This window comes from Odocoileus virginianus, chromosome 20, assembly GCF_023699985.2.
Source record: "Odocoileus virginianus isolate 20LAN1187 ecotype Illinois chromosome 20, Ovbor_1.2, whole genome shotgun sequence".
NCBI lineage: Eukaryota > Metazoa > Chordata > Mammalia > Artiodactyla > Cervidae > Odocoileus > Odocoileus virginianus.
Genome location: NC_069693.1, coordinates 12,495,079 through 12,512,619, shown reverse-complemented (window position 1 = coordinate 12,512,619; position 17,541 = coordinate 12,495,079). Strand labels below are relative to the sequence as shown.

Here is a 17,541-nt window from a genome sequence, read left to right as displayed (position 1 = left end):
CAAACTGCAGAGAAATACGTGACCGATGCCACTTTTGTAAAACCAAAGGAGAATATGTGCGTGAGTCTGCATTTCACATAAGTGTACAGAAAAGGCTGTGAGTTAATGATTATCTAAGGTGGTTGGAGTGGGGCAGGGAAGGGTGAAAAGGGAGGTAAGGAAGAAAGGGGGAAAGCTGAACCGAAAAAAACTCATGCAATCTCTTGTTCTCCTTTTAGTACATTTACTGCGTAAAAAAATTAAAGTTTCTAAAATTTTACGATACTGTGGACTCACAAGAAGTTGCAAAAATACTAGAGAGAAGCTCCTTGGATCCACTATTACATAGTTGTAGCACTTTCCCAAAACTAGGAAACTGACATTGTCACAATGCAATTAACTAGACCACAGACCTTACTGGGACTTCCCCAGTTTTCCAATGCACATTTTTTTTTTAAACTTGTATATAATTTGGTGACATTTATATCACATGTGTAAGATGCATAAGTACAACAATCAAGGTACAGATTTATTCTGAATTTCCTGGCAATCCATTGGTTAGGACTTTGCACTCTTACTGCCAAGGACCCAGGTTGGATCCCTGGTGAGGGAACTAAGATCCCACAAGCCCCGAGACATGGCCAAAAAAAAAGATCATTATACAGTCACACCATCTCTGCTCTTCTGTTACCCTTGACAACTACTAATCTGTTCTCTATCTCTATAATTTGTCATTTCAAGAATGTTATATAAATTGAATCCTATAGCATGTAACCTTTTGAAATTGGCTTTTTTCATTTGGCATAGCGTCCTTAAAATCCATTCAATTTGTTTATCACTAGTTCCTCTCTTTTTATTGCTGAGTACTGTTCCATTGAACGGATGTGCTGACAATGGACTATTAACCATTCACCAGTTGAAGGACACAGAGATTGTTTTTAGTTTGGAGCTACTGCAAACTAATAATATTAACTAGTTTAGCTAGTATTAAAAAAGCTTAATGGGCTTCCCTGGTGGCTAAGTGGTAAAGAACCTTCCTGCCAATGCAAGAGAGGAGGATTCAGAAAGATCCTTTGGAGAAAGAAATGGCAACCTTCTCCAGTATTCTTGCCTGGAAAACCCCATGGACAGACGATCCTGGTGAGCTACAGTCCATGGGGTTACAAAAGAGTCGGACATGACTTAGCGACTAAACAACAACTGTTTAATGAGCTATGGAAGCTGCCATGAACATTCATATCAGATTTTTATGTGAACATGCATTTTCATTTCTCTAGGATAAATGCCCAGGATCGTGACTGCTGAGTAATGCAATGTAAGTGTATGCTTACTTTTTAAGAAATCTCCAACTGTTTTCGAGAGTGGCCATACCATTTTACACTCCCATCAGCAATATATGAGTTATAGTTTCTTCTAATTCTCACCAGCATTTGGTTCTCTTATTGTTATTATTATGATTAGCCAGGCTAGTTAGGTGTGTACTGCATGATGGATCATCATTTTATCATGATTTTAATTTGTATAATTTTAATTTGCATCTTCCTAATGGCAGGGCTTCCCAGGTGGGTCAGGGGGTAAAAAATCTGCTTGCAATGCAGGAGATGAGGGTTTGATCCCTATGTCAGAAGATCTCCTGGAGGAGGGCATGGCAACCCACCTCCAGTATTCTTCATGGACAGAGGAGCCTGGCGGGCTACAGTCCATAGGGTCGCAAAGAGTCAGACACAACTGAAGGGACTGAGCATGCACAGTGGCAAGTGATGCTGACATCTTTTCTATGTTCATTTGTCAACTGAATACACCATTCAGTGAAATTTCAATGTTTTCTGCCCATTTTCTAATTGAATTTTTGGGTTTGTTTTCTAATTGATAAGTTTTAAGGGTTTTACAATGTATTCTAGACCCTAGTCCTTGTCAGATATGTGGTTTGCAAATATTTTCTTTCAGTCGCTTATTTTCTCATCATTTTAACAGAGCCTTTCTCAGAGTAAAAGTTTTAATTTTGATGAAGTCCAGTTGATCCTTTTTGGTTTTTCAAGGATTCTGCTTTTTAGTGTCAAGTCTAAGAACTCTGCCTAACCCTAGATCATGAAGTTGGTCTTCTATGTTCTCTTCTAAGTTGGTCTTCTATGTTCTCTTCTAAGTTTACGCTTTTGCATTTTACATGAAGATCTATGACCTGTGTTTGTTTTTTTAATGAGATGTCTTTCAATTTTTTTAAATTTTATTTATTTTTGGCTGTGCTCAGTCTTTGTTGCGGCCCAGGTTTTTCTCTAGTTGTGGTGCACAGGCTTCTCATTGCAGTGGTTTCTCTTTTTCCCGAGCACAGGCTCTAAGGCACGCAGGCTGCAGTAGTTGTGGCACATGGGCTCAGTAGTTGCAGCTCCCAGGGTCTAGAGCACAGGCTCAATAGTTGTGATGTTTGGGCTTAGTTGCTCCACGGCATGTGGGATCTTCCCTGATCAGGGATTGAACACCTCCTGCATCGGCAGGCAAATTCTTTACCACTGAGCCACCTGGGAAGACCTGACCTATTTTTTTTTAATTAATTTTTATTGGAGTATAGTTGCTTTACAATGTTATGTCAGTTCTGCTGGACAGCTAAGTGGATCAGCTATACATATACATGTGTGCTATGCTCAGTCGTGTCTGACTATGTGACCCTATGGACTGTAGCCTGCCAGGCTCCTCTATCCATGGGATTCCCCAGGCAAGAATACTGAAGTGGGTTGCCATTTCCTCCTCCAGGAGATCTTCCAAATGCAGGGCTGGAATCCTCATCTCCTGCATTAGCAAGCGGATTCTTTACCGCTGAGACACCAGGGCAGCCCATATGTGTGCATATATATGTATACATACAAACATACATACATACATACATACATATATATATATACTCATTTTTGGATTACCTTCCCATTTAGGTCACAGAGCATTAAATGGGGCTTCCCAGGTGGCGTTAACATTGAACAGAGTTCCCTGTGCTATACAGTAGGTTCTCATTAGTTATCTGTTTTATACATACTCATGCGTATATGTCAATTCCATTCTCTCATTGCATTCCACCCCCCTTCCCCTCCTTGGTATCCATACATCCATTCTCTATGACTTTGTCTTTATTTCTGCTTTGCAGTATGACCTGTTTTGAGTTAACCTTTGTATGTGGTATGAAGTTTAGGCCCAGGTTCATATATTTGCCTACTAATGTCCAGTTGTTCCAGCACCATTTCTTAAAAAGACTATCCTTCTTTTATTGGATTGTTTTTCAGTTTTTGTCAAAATTCATTTGGGCGGACTTATGTGGCTCCATTTTGGGGTTCTCTATTCTGTTGCATTGATTGATGTGTCTGTACTTCCCCCAGGATCACGCTGTCTTGATTACTGTCACTATCCAGTAAGTCTTGAGATTAGGTAGGGTGATGTCTCTAGTACTTTTTCATTTTTAATATTGTTTTAGCTGTTCTAGTTCTTTTTCTTTTCTGTATAAATTTAAATATAATAATCCATATAAATTTTAAGATAAGTATATGTGTATATATACCAAAAAAAAAATCATGTTGACATTTTGAGAGGAGTTACATTGAATTATAGATCACTCTGGGGAGAACTGACATCTCGACTACATTGAGTATTCCAGTTCATTAACACCATATGTCTCTACCTTTATTTATTTCTCCTTTGGTATCTGTCTGTAAAAAAGATAACAAGCTTGATTCCAATTGGATCTATGCCTTTAATGCTAACCCTTTGTGTTCTGTTGCCCCCACTTCCTGATTCTGGATCTGCACCTTTGTAAAAGCATGTTGCCGCTAGCCTGAAATAGACATGACAGGCCATTCTCAAGCCTCTGACCTTTAAAGATATAATCCTTTCCCTTTCATATAGAGATTAAAAGTTGCAAAAAGAGAAAAACATTGGTCTTGTTGGACATTTATAGGATTGTTGTAATTAAACCTACAGTGAACAGCTGCAAGACCAAAGGATTCCCATACCAAGAAGTCTGCAACAACCAGGCTTACTCAGCTCCCCTTTTAGTATAAAAGGAGCTTGAATTCTAACTCAGGTAAGATGCTTCTTTGGGGCAGTACTCCACCATCTTTTTGGTCTGCTGGCTTTCCAATTAAAGTCACTATTCCTTGACCCAACAACTCATTTCTCAATCTATCTGCCTATGGTGCAGCAAGCAGGATGCACATGGACTCTAAACATTTCAGCAGAATTTTGTAACTTTTAACATACAGATTCTATTCATATTTTGTTGATTTATAGCTAAGTGGGTTTTTTTAAGCAATTATAAGGGGTATTGTATTTTTAATTCTGGTTTTCAGTTGTTTTCAATTGTTTCATGCAGCTATGAAATTAAAAGATGCTTGCTCCCTGGTAGAAAGGCTATGACCAACCTAGACAGCATATTAAAAAGCAGAGACATTACTTTGCCAACAAAGGTCCATCTAGTCAAAGCTATGGTTTTTCCAGTAGTCATGTATGGATGTGAGAGTTGGACTATAAAGAAGGCTGGGCACCGAAGAATTGATGCTTCTGAACTGTGGTGTTGGAGAAGACTCTTGAGAGTCCCTTGGATTGCAAGGAGATCCAACCAGTCAATCCTAAAGGAAATCAGTCCTGAATATTCATTGGAAGGACTGATGCTGAAGCTGAAACTCCAATACTTTGGCCACCTGATAGAAAGCACTGACTCATTGGAAAAGTCCCTGTTGCTGGGAAAGATCGAAGGCAGGAGGAGAAGGGGATGACAGAGGATAAGATGGTTGGATGGCATCACCAACTTAATGGACATGAGTTTGAGTAAGCTCCAGGAGTTGGTGATGGACAGGGAAGCCTGGTGTGCTGCAGTTCATGGGGTCGCAAAGAGTTGGACACGACTGAGTGACTGAACTGACTGATCATTTTGAATTAGAGTTTTGGGCTTCTTTTGGGATATATACCGAGGAATGGAATTGCCAGGTTATATGAATGATAATTTTATTTTTAGTTTTTTGAGAAATTTCTTTACTGTTTTACGTGGTGGCTGTACCAGTTTATACTTTCCACCAACAGTGTAGGAGAAGTCCCTTTTCTCTACATCCTCTTCAGCATTTGTTTTCTGTGGTCTTTTTGATGATAGCCATTTTGACAGCTGTGAGACCGTATCTTATTATGATTTTGATTTGCATTTCCGCTGCCATCTATGGGGTCTCACAGAGTCGGACACGACTGAAGCGAGTTAGCAGCAGCAATGGTTAGCCATGAAATTAAAAGATGCTTACTCCTTGGAAGGAAAGTTATGACCAATCTAGATAGTATATTAAAAAGTAGAGACATTACTTTGCCAACAAAGGTCCGTCTGGTCAAGGCTATGGTTTTTCCAGTGGTCATGTATGGATGTGAGAGTTGGACTGTGAGGAAAGCTGAGTGCCGAAAAATTGATGCATTTGAACTGTGGTGTTGGAGAAGACTCTTGAGAGACCCTTGGACTGCAAGGAGATCCAACCAGTCCATCCTAAAGGAGATCAGTCCTGGGTGTTCATTGGAAGGACTGATGCTGAAGCTGAAACTCCAATACTTTGGCCACCTCATGCGAAGAGTTGACTCATTGGAAAAGACCCTGATGCGGGGAGGGATTGGGGGCAGGAGGAGAAGGGGACGACAGAGGATGAGATGGCTGGATGGCATCACTGACTCGATGGGCATGAGTTTGAGTAAACTCCGGGAGTTGGTAATGGACAGGGAGGCCTGGCGTGCTGCGGTTCATGGGGTCGAAAAGAGTCGGACACGACTGAGCGACTGAACTGAACTGAACTGAATGGTTAGCAATGTTGTGTATCTTATTATGTGCCTGTTGGTCATCTGCAGTTCCTCTTTGGACAATATCCATTCAGTTCTCCTGCTCATTTTAAAACTGGATTGTTTGTTTTTTATGATGTTGAGTTGTATGAGCTATTTATATATGTTGGATATTAATCCCTCATAGGTCACATCATTTGCAAATATTTTCCCTTATTCAGTAGGTTGTCTTTTCAGTTTGTCAGTGCCTTCCTTTGCTGTGCAAAAGCTTTCATTATCACATAATTTTTTTTCTTTAGTCTGTTAATATGGTGGATTCCATTGATAGATTTTCAAATGTTGAACCTGCATTCAGTTCTTCAGGAACTGACTCATTGGAAAAGACCCTGATGCTGGGAAAGATTGAAGGCAGGAGGAGAAGGGGACAACAGAGGATGAGATGGTTGGATGGCATCACTGACTTGATGGACATGAGTTTGAGTAAGCTCTGGGAGTTGGTGATGGACAGGGAAGCCTGGCATGCTGCAGTCCATGGGGTCCCAAAAAGTCGGACATGACTGAGTGACTGAAATGAACTGAACTGAACTGAACTGAACCTGCATTCATGGAATAAATCTCCACTTGGTCATTGTATATGTTTTTTTTAAAATATAAAACATTGGGATTCCATTCTTCTAGTAAGGTTACCTTTTTAAACCTCCTTAATTGTTGTAATATATATACACATAGTAAAATTTGCCACTTTAAACTTTTTTTTTGTCCATACCTCGTGGCTTGTAGATCTTAGTTCCCTGACCAGATATCAAACCTAGGCCCCCTGCAGTGGACATATGAGGTCCTAACCACTGGACTGTCGGGGAATACCTAACATTTAAACCATTTTTAAGTGTATACTTCAGTGGCATTAAGTAAATTCACTATATTGTAAACCATCACCACTATCTGTTTCCAAAACTTTTTCAGCATCCAAACAGAAACTCTGTACATATTAAGCAATAACTCCTTCTCCCCTGCTACTAGTCCTGGGTATCTGCTAAACTATTTTCTGTTTCTATAAACTGCCTATCTTAGATATTTTCTATAAGGAGAACCACACAATATTTGTCCTTTTGTTGTTGTTTTTGTTTAGTTGCTAAGTCATGTTCAACTCTCTGTGACCCCATGGACTGTAGCCCACCAGGATCCTCTGTCCATAGAATTTTCCAGGCAAGAATACTGGAGTAGGTTGCCATTTCCTTTTCCAGGGGAATCTTCATGGCCCAGGGATCAGACCTGTGTCTCCTACATTGTCATGCGGGTTCTTTACCACTGAGCCACCAGGGAAGCCAAGTATAGGGCTTGCAAGTCTGCAAGGTAAATCCAACAAAGGGCAACCCAGATCGAAGGAAACAAGACAGACTCACTTCTTGAAGACATGTTTCAAAGCTACTACAATCTGCTTTCTGGCCATCAAATATTTACATTCCTTCCACATGCAAAATTCACTCATCTCTTTCCTCAACCTCAAAAGTCGCATCTATTTTGCATCAAGCTCATAGTCAAAGACTAGGACCTCATCATCTAACTCAGAGCCAGGTGCTGAGGCATCCACCCTCTTACAGGGATACAGGGTCTCTCAAGCATCTCTGAAGGGAATGAAGCAGGTGCAACTGTATGGGAGAACAAAATGAGTATTTAGAACTGCACTGCCCATTATGGTAGCCACCAGACACGTGTAGGAATTAGATTTAAATTAAAGAAAAATGAGGCTCCGCTTCCGGTGGCAGGGTCTGGGGAAGGGGCGGCAGGCGCCATGTCGGGCCGCGAAGGTGGCAAGAAGAAGCCCCTGAAGCAGCCCAAGAAGCAAGCCAAGGAGATGGACGAGGAAGATAAGGCATTCAAGCAGAAGCAGAAGGAGGAGCAGAAGAAACTCGAGGAGCTAAAAGCAAAGGCCGCGGGGAAAGGCCCCCTGGCCACTGGTGGAATTAAGAAATCTGGCAAAAAGTAAGCTGTTCCCTTGTGCCTGAGGCAGTGATGACCCTTAGTTCCATTCCTGTTTAAACACCTGGATTCCCTGCCATGATATCTGTTGCCGCCTATAGCTAGAATGAAGCGTTGTCTTGGAACCTATTGTACATTTAAGAGTAAACTTTTGTAAAAAACAAAACAAAACAAAACACTTGGCTCATCTAGTCTTTAGATCTTCTCAGCCATTTCTACCTTAGCTATGAGATCTATATAAACCCAGTCCAGAATCCTGAAAAAAAAAAGAAAAATGAAAGAAACTGAAATTTCAGTTCCTCCTTTGCACTAGCCAAATTGTAAGCACTCAGCAGTCACATGTGGCTAGTAACTACCATACTGGACAGTGCAAATACAGAACACTTCCATCATTGCAGAAAACTCTATTGAATGGTGCTAAATAGACAATATAAGGACAGATGTGCCCTGTAATGACTCAGAAATCCTGCTCCTGAATAGGGATCAGGATTTAGTTTGGGGTCTCCCAAGGGCATGCCCTGAACCAAGGGTACAGGAAGTTTATCTGGGAGGTATCCCCAGGAAATTTAAGGGAGTGGGAAAATTGGGATTCAAGAGGAAAGAGCTATGAGTTCCCTAGTGGCCTAGTAGTTGGTATTTGCTGCTATTACTGCTGGGTTCAATCCATGGTCGAGGGGTGATGGTTCCACAAGCTGCATGGTGTGGCCAAAATATTTTTTAATTTTTAAGAAAAGAAAGAGGGGGGAAAAGGCAATAAGTGGCGCAGAGTGAGGCACTTTGGGTGACTCCTTAAATTTTGCACCCTAGCTATCTTGCTTCCTCACATTAGTCCCAACCCCCAAACGGTGACCACCATGAACAACTCGAGGTCATTCCTACCAGGGACCCTCTAAGGAGTTTAGGAATCATGTAGAGCACACCTCAGAACTGAGTCACCAAAGAAAAGGAAACAGAAATACTTCATCCCAGGCTCCTGATCCTCATTGATTGAAGATTGCCCCTGGGGAATTAATCTTAGCACTTCCTGTCCTGCATGCAGACAGGAGAAAGACCTCAGATGGAGAAGCAGAAGGATACAGGGCACATGAGGTGAGAGGTTGTCGATGTGTGTGGCAACCCACTGGATGCACAAGTGAGGGAGAAAATGAGCTGAAGGGACACAGTGGGGGCACCAGGTCAGGGCTATGGTTGTTCCTGTTCATCCTCTGAGTCATGTCCAACTCTTTGCAACCCCTGGACTGCAGCACACTAGGGTTCCCTGTCCTTTACCATCTCTTGGAGCTTGCACAAACTCATGTCCATCAGGTTGGTGATGCTATCCAACCATCTCATCCTCTGTCATCCCCTTCTCCTCCTGCCCTCAATCTTTCCCTGCATCGGGGTCTTTTCCAATGAGTCAGCTCTTTGCATCAGGTAGCCAAAGGATTGGAGCTTCAGCATCAGCCCTTCCAATGAATATTCAGGACTGATTTCCTTTAGGATTGACTGGTTTGATCTCCTTGCAGTCCAAGGGACTCTCAAGAGTCTTCTCCGACACCACAGTTCAAAAGCATCAATTCTTCGGCACTCAGCTTTCTTTATAGTCGAACCCTCACATGCATACATGACTACTGGAAAAACCATAGCTTTGATTAGACTGTCCTTTCTCAGCAAAGTGATGTCTCTGCTTTTTAATATGCTGTCTAGATTTGTCATAGCTTTCCTTCCAAGGAGCAAGCATCTTTTCATTTCGTGGCTGCAATCACCATCCGCAGTGATTTTGGAGCCCAAGAAAATAAAATCTGCCACTGTTTCCATTGTTTCCCCATCTATTTGCCATGAAGTGATAGGACTGGATACCGTGATCTTAGTTTTTTGTTTTTTGTTTTTTTTTCCATTTATTTTTATTAGTTGGAGGTTAATTACTTTACATCATTGCAGTGGTTTTTGTCATACATTGAAATGAATTAGCCATGGATTTACATGTATTCCCCATCCCGGTCCCCCCTCCCACCTCCCTCTCCACCCGATCCCTCTGGGTCTTCCCAGTGCACCAGGCCCGAGCACTTGTCTCATGCACCCAACCTGGGCTGGTGATCTGTTTCACCCTAGAAAAAATATGGAACGCTTCATGAATTTGCGTGTCATCCTTGCGCAGGGGCCATGCTAATCTTCTCTGTATCGTTCCAATTTTAGTATATGTGCTGCCGAAGCGAGCACGATCTTAGTTTTTTGAATGTTGAGTTTTAAGCCAGCTTTTTCACTCTCATCTTTCACCCTCATCAAGAGGCTCTTTAGTTCCTTTTCGCTTTCTGCCATTAGAGTGGTATCATCTGCGTATTTGAGGTTGTTGATATTTCTTCCGGCAATCTTGATTCCAGTCTGTGATTCATCCAGCCCAGCATTTCACATGATGTACTCAGTACATCCTAGAAAACCTCCCACAGAGAGGATGTGTGTGAGCCTCATGGTAATGGAGAGCTGAAGGCAACCTAAGTGTCCTTCACTGGGGAAATAAATAAGTAACAGACTGCTGCAGACACACCGTGGAACACAATGCAGCAGTTGGCAACAGAGAGCTTGAAGTACACCCCTATATGGGGAGATCTCAGAAACATACTATTAGGCTAACAAACAAACAAAAAAAAGAGGGGGAATAAACAGAAGATATATAGCCCAATCCCGTTTATGTAAATTGGAAACAACATATACACATTCAAAATCATTAAGTATAAAGCTACATCTTTGTAGCTATATATCAAAGGCATTAAAGTGGGTGTCTGTGAAGGGGAAGGAGGGTAGGGATTGGGCATGAGGCTGGGGGTAAAACCTTAGAGAGTCTTTCATGGACCAATGGTGATTCTATATTATGATCTGAAGAATATGATTAATATCTTTCTGCACCTTAGGGCCAAGAAAAAGAAATAAAGGAACAAAAAATAGGAAGTTCCTGTACATCAGAGCAATTCCCTCCTCGCTGCACAATGTTTATTACCGCAGGGGATGATGCCAGCAAAGCAACCAGACTCTGCCTGCATTCTGAAAGCCCTCCTCAGTGCCTGCTTTTCAGGTAACCCCAGCAAGTGCTCTTGCCCTGCGAACAAGGAGCCTCCTACCCTTTCATGCTACCCAGAGGGAGAGAAAGGAAAGCTAGGCATCTTGAGCCCCAGAGGTTTCCATCTTATATTTTGGCTGTGCACAGAATAGGGAGTAAGTGCATGGATCTTCATTCAAACCCCGACTCTGCCATTAAACACCTGTGGGACCTAAGGTTAAGTCACTTTACCCTCTTGTGCCCTCGTTTCCTCACCAGTAAAATGGGAGTGATCATAAAAATAACTACCCATGGGAATGTTCGGAGCATAAAATAAGTGGGTTCGTGAAAAACACTTAAACCAATGGAGGAAGCTTCCTCTCTGCCACTCCAGCAGCCTCACCCACACCCACCCCACCCCAGCCCCTGCCCTGTTGTGGTAGCTTCCCACCTCTCCTCCTGCCTCAGCCTCCATCAGGGGCTCCCCAACATCCCAGGGATTCATAGGAACATCTCCAGAGCCCTCCTGGGATTTCAGATTCTCTTTTCTTCTGGGCGTGGTGCTGAGCTCACCTTGCCTCACCCACACATGTCAACTCACCTGGCTCAGTCAACTGGCCATACCCAATCATGCCTTTCAAGTCAAAGTCATTTGCCTTTTCGCTTCACAAACCTCAGCCAGGATAGCTCATTTAGCCTGACTAAAAAGCTGAGCTATGCAGCTGGAGAAGCAGTGGAAATTTGGCCATGGCTGCAGCATGAATGCTAGTTCTGGTGACCAAGGGGCTGGGCTTGGCCAGAGCACGTCCTGTCCCCACCACAACCAGGAAAGGCTGCAACAATGGCATGTTCAAATCTCTGCTGCCAGGTGAGCTGGTGGCCTTCAAGAAAGAAAAGGATGGGAATTCTCTAGTGATCCAGTGACTTCCCAGGTGATGCTAGTGGGGACACGAGACGCAGGTGTGATCCCTGGGTCAGGAAGATCACCTGGAGAAGGGAATAGCACCCCACTCCAGTATTCTTGCCTGGGAAATCCCATGTACAAAGGAGCCTGGTGGGCTACAGTCCATGGGGTTGCAAAGAGTCAGACATGACTGAGCAACTAACACAACACAACCAGTGGTTAGGACTTTGTGTTCTTACTACCAAGGGCCCAGATTTGCTCCTTGGTTGGGGAATTAAGATCCCACAAGCCATGTGACACAATCCAATACAGATTGTGGCACAACGAAACACACACACACACACACACAACCATTAAGTCCCTATTATCATGGGCTAACCTCTACCCCTTCTTCCATAGCCAAGCTGCTGCCCTGCTACTGATGGCTTAACCTCTCTCCTCTTGCTACAGGCTGTGTCTAACTTTTTGTCTACAACTAATCTCTAATCTCTTCAGTTCAGTTCAGTCGCTCAGTCATGTCCAACTCTTTGCGACCCCATGGACCATAGCACACCAGGCCTCCCTGTCCATCACCAACTCCCCGAGTTTACTAAAACTCATGTCCACTGAGTTGGAGATGCCATCCAACCATCTCATCCTCTGTCTCCAGCTATTCCAAAGAATAACACGGAGAGATAAGAAAGCCTTCCTCAGTGATCAGTGCAAAGAAATAGAGGAAAACAATAGAATGGGAAAGACTAGAGATCTCTTCAAGAAAAAAAAATACCAAGAGAACATTTCATGCAAAGATGGGCACAATAAAGGACAGAAACAGTATGGACCTAACAGAAGCAGAAGATATTAAGAAGAGGTGGCAAGAACACACAGAGGAGCTATACAAAAAAGATTTTCATGACCCAGATAACCACGATGGTGTGATCACTCACCTAGAGCCAGACATCCTGGAATGTGAAGTCAAGTGGGCCTTAGGAAGCATCACTACGAACAAAGCTAGTGGAGGTGATGGAATTCCAGGTGAGCTATTTCAAATCCTAAAAGATGATGCTGTGACAGTGCTGCACTCAATATGCCAGCAAATTTGGAAAACTCAGCAGTGGCCCCAGGACTGGAAAAGGTCAGTTTCATTCCAGTCCCAAAGAAAGGCAATGCCAAAGAATGTTCAAACTACCACACAGTTGCACTCATCTCACATGCTAGCAAAGTAATGCTCAAAATTCTCCAAGCCAGGCTTCAACAGTATGTGAACCACGAACTTCCAGATGTTCAAGCTGGATTTAGAAAACGCAGAGGAACCAGAGATCAAATTGCCAACATCCACTAGATCATTGAAAAAGCAAGAGAGTTCCAGAAGAACATCTACTTCTGCTTTATTGACTATGCCAAAGCCTTTGACTGTGTGGATCACAACAAACTGTGGAAAATTCTTCAATATATGGGAATATAAGACCACCTGACCTGCCTCCTGAGAAATCTGTATGCAGGTCAAGAAGCACCAGTTAGAACCAGAAATGGAACAACAGACTGGTTCCAAATTGGGAAAGGAATAGGTAAAGATAGTATATTGTCACCCTGCTTATTTCATGTGAAATGCTGGGCTGGATGAAGCACAAGCTGGCATCAAGATTGCTGGGAGAAATATCAATAACCTCAGATATGCAGATAACACCACCCTTATGGCAGAAAGTGAAGAATTAAAGAGCCTCTTGATGAAGGTAAAAGAGGAGAGTGAGAAAGTTGGCTTAAAACTCAGCATTCAGAAACCTAAGATCATGGCATCCAGTTCCATCACTTCATGGCAAACAGATGGGAAAACAATGGAAGCAATGACAGACTTTATTTTGGGGGCTGCAAAATCACTGCAGCCATGAAATCAAAAGATGCTTACTCCTTGGAAGAAAAGCTATGAGCAACCTAGGCAGTATATTAAAAAGCAGAGACATTACTTTGCCAACAAAGGTCCATCTAGTCAAAGCTATGGTTTTTCCAGTAGTCATGTATGGATGTGAGTTGAAGAAGCACCAAAGAATTGATGCGTTTGAACTGTGGTGTTGGAGAAGACTCTTGAGAGTCCCTTGGACTGCAAGGAGATCAAACCAGTCCATACTAAAGGAAATCAGTCCTGAATATTCATTGGAAGGACTGATGCTGAAGCTGAAACCCCAATACTTTGGCCACCTGATGGGAAGAACTGACTCATTGGAAAAGACCCTGATGCAGAGAAAGATGGAAGGTGGGAGGAGAAGGGGATGAAGAGGATGAGATGGTTGGATGGCATCACCAACTCAATGGTCATGAGTTTCAGCAAGCTCCAGGAGTTGGTGATGGACAGGAAAGCCTGGCGTGCTGCAGTCCATGGGGTTGCAAAGAGTCAGACATGACTGAGCAACTAAACCGAACTGACTGAATCTCTCGACTCAGGCTTTCCTGGTGGCACTAGCGGTAAAGAACCCACCTGCCAGTGCAGGAGACATAAGAGACTCAAGTTTGATTCCTGGGTCAGGAAGAGCCTCTGAAGAAGAGCATAGCAACCCACTCCAGTATTCTTGCCTGGAGAATCCCATGGACAGAGAAGCCTGACGGACTACAGTCCATGGGGTCACAGAGAGTCAGAAATGACTGAAGTGACTTGGCATGGCACAACCGCTTGCCTCTTGCCTATGGGTTAAACTCAAGCCCTCCTGCTAGACCCTCATCCCTGCTGTTAGCCTCCAACCCTCCCGCTGTGATCCAACCTTGTCCTTGCTCTCTAGGAAGACTCACTCTTGCAGAAGGACTGGGACCTCACCTCCCGCCTGTTCCCCAGGACCCGGGACCTGAAGCACCTGCAGGTAAGTTGGGAGAGTCAGGCCCACCTGCCCTCACCTGGCCCCGCCCCCCTCTAGCTCTAGCTCTGCAGCTGGCCTCGCGCCTCCTTTAGCTCATCTGTATTTCTCTTCCTCTGGTCTTTGCTCATCTGTCCTGCACCCCTGTCCCTCCTCAAATGCTCCCCTGACCCTGTCCCTGTCCCTCCCCGGGGTTCACTCTCCTGTCTCCCTCACCTGTCCCTCTCACCTGCCCTCTTCCCTATTTCCTTCTCATTTCTCCTTTTCTCTCCCAGCTCTGTCCCCGACCTGTGACCCTTGCCCTGCCCCCTCTCCCGCCTTATCATCATCCACTCTCAACACTGACTCCCTCTTCCCCTCGCCACTGACTCCCACCTCGGTCCCTCTCCATCCCCACCTCTTCAAACCTCTGTGAGCCCTCCCGTGATTCACTTTTCATTTGTCCCTATTTCAGTTTTTCACCTGTCGCTTCCCCTGTCACTCTGCCTCACCTGTATCCCCTTCAACATTCTCCTTCCACGTGTTCCCCTCTACTTGCTCCCTCGTAACCTGTCCCATCACCTGTGTCCATCATGTGTCTCGTGTCACCTGCCCTCCTCCCCTGGATTCCCTACCTGTCTCCACTTCACTGAGTGTTCTTGCCTATCCTTCCTCACCTTCCCACATCACCTGTTCTCTCTCACCTGTCAGGTGTGGGAGCATCCCATAGCCTTAGAGGCAGAGCTGGTCCTGACCCTGAAGGGTCCTGGGAGCTGTGATTACCTCATCCCTGGACCACACCCTGGAGCAGCCCCTTCTCACAATACACTACATCCACTCCAAGCTCCAGGCCTGTGTGAGTGCCCGGGGCACCTGGGCTGGATCTGTGGGTTCTGGGAAGATGGGACCTCACCCCTCTGTCCCAAGTCCTGTCTCACACACCACACTTTTTTGTGCTCAGGTCCGGGCTCAGCCCACAGCAGGCTGCAGGCCCCGGGGCCACTTCCAGCACTGGCTGCATCAGCTCCAGGAGGCCCCAGAGAAGGTGAGGGACCCTGGAAGAGGATGAATATCTGGGCCCTGGGTAAGGTGGAGGCTGATGCCCAGGCAATGGGGAAACTGGGCATCAGTGGGAAACTTCTCATCTCTCCCACAGGAGTCTCAAGAAAGCCTCAAGGCCTGCCACATTCAACCTCTTCCACCTTCTCACTTGGGATGTGAATTGTGTCACCAGAAGAGATGTGTGCATCTGAGAACCAGGACCTACTCTCAGCCCATCTGAGACCCCAGACCTTCTTTATGCATTAGCCCCAGTCCTGCCTGAAGATATTTCTTCTCACCCCCTTTTAAAAAAATATGTATTTATTTGGCTGCACTGGTCTTAGTTTCAGCACATGGGATCTTCCAGCTTCATTGCAGCATGCAGGATCTTTAATTATAGCATGCGAACTCTCAGTTGTGGCATTTGAACTCTTAGTTGCGGCATGTGAGATCTAGTTCCCTGACCAGGGATGGAACCTGGACTCCCTGCATTGGGAGTGCAGAGTCTTAGCCACTAGAACACCAGGAAAGTCCCTCACCCCTTATTTATAGAGCTGCAGAAATAAACTGTAAGGAGTTGGAACATTCTGCAATAAGTGAATCCTTGAGTGTGTCTGTGTGTGTGTTACTGTGGGTCTGTGACTGAGTGTGGATGTCTGTGTGGTACAAGCAAAATTCATTACAGGGTGCATATACTTGTGTGTGCCTGCCTTCTGTGACTGTGTGTATATGCATCCAAGCAAGTATCTGCCCAAACCGGAGTCTGAAGATGCATAACAGCATATTCATGCCCACACGTGTGTAAGTGTATGTGTATTTGTGCACATGTTTATAAGTCTTTCCATGTTTGTGTGAAATGTGTATCTCTCTTTTCCATGTGTACCTAGGACAGATAGAAGTCTATATCAGGATTCTTTATCCTATAATAGGTGTCAGAAACCCAACTCAAATGGGTAGAACAGAAATGAATGTATTATCATACATAATAAAAAGTAAATTGGCAGGGCAGTTCTAGGATTCATTCACTTAATAATGTCACTGGGAAACCAGATTCTTTCCATCTCTGTTGACCAACTTTACTCTGGCTACCTCATGATCTCAAAATGGCAGCCATGGCTCCAGCTTTCACACAAACAATATCCTCCAAGTTATAACAAACACCCTAAACATAATGGAGTGAAACAACAAATATCTTATTATGCTCACAGATTCTGTGGATTATGAAATTAGAGAAGGCCTAGTGTGGATCATCTGCCTCTGCAGTGGAAGGGCCATGAAATAAGCTAATTTATGTAAATAATTGAAAACAATTGGCAGAGGTTAAGCCCCATACATGCATTTATTGCTGTTATTTTTTTTATTTTAGGATTTTTTTTCTTCCCCAGCAGAGAGAAAATTCTATTTTTTCCTTTCCTTCCTGCTTAGTTCACTGATATGAGGATGAGAGACATGAAGCTGTGGTGGCCATTTTGTGACCATAAGACAACAAGCCTAGAGTGTGAAACTGTTCTTCTAAGGAAGGTGGAACAAAAAGAGTAGGAAAGTTGGTCATTGAGATAAGAAAACATCTTGAGTCATGTTAATTAGGTTTTGTTTCTTGCAGCCTAATGTATCTTCAAAAGTCCATCTCTGTATGCCCAGCCAAAACCCAGAAAAAGTGACCAATTATTATTTGATAATAAAAATTTGAATCATGTAAGACAAAGCTGAGCTCAGACATGAGTAGTGTAATTGAAATAAGATTGCAAACCTCTGTTTGGAGATGCCAAGGCCTAAAAAAGAAAATTTGAACTGGATATATTTTGGTTTTGCCTGCCCAGAATCCCTGTCTCCTGGTAAAGCTTGTCAATTCTCCTTTGGGGCATGAGCCCCCTTCCTCACTCCCTCATTGTTTGGACACGCAACTCAGGTTTGCCCAACCACAGCACTCCATCTCCAGAGTACAAGGACGTCTTCCCTTGTAACTCCTTCATGACAGGCTTTGCATAAGCTGTTCCATCTGCTTGGAACATGTCCCCCCTACTCTCCCATCACCACTA

General features: G+C 43.9%; 1 protein-coding gene, 1 non-coding gene and 1 pseudogene across 2 annotated transcripts; 2 read left to right on the top strand and 1 right to left on the bottom strand.

The window, feature by feature from the left end:
* Positions 1-7,495: 7,495 nt before the first annotated feature.
* Positions 7,496-7,840, top strand: LOC110134542 (translation machinery-associated protein 7). The gene has a single exon (XM_020889124.2). It carries the CDS (start codon positions 7,556-7,558, stop codon positions 7,748-7,750), a length of 195 nt encoding a protein of 64 aa, XP_020744783.1. The 5' UTR covers positions 7,496-7,555; the 3' UTR covers positions 7,751-7,840.
* A 1,995-nt stretch (positions 7,841-9,835) lies between these two features.
* Positions 9,836-9,942, bottom strand: LOC139030123 (U6 spliceosomal RNA). Its single transcript, XR_011482430.1, has one exon. It is a non-coding gene; the product is annotated as a U6 spliceosomal RNA (small nuclear RNA).
* A 1,655-nt stretch (positions 9,943-11,597) lies between these two features.
* On the top strand, positions 11,598-16,085 carry LOC139030016 (interferon lambda-3-like; annotated as a pseudogene).
* Positions 16,086-17,541: the final 1,456 nt, after the last annotated feature.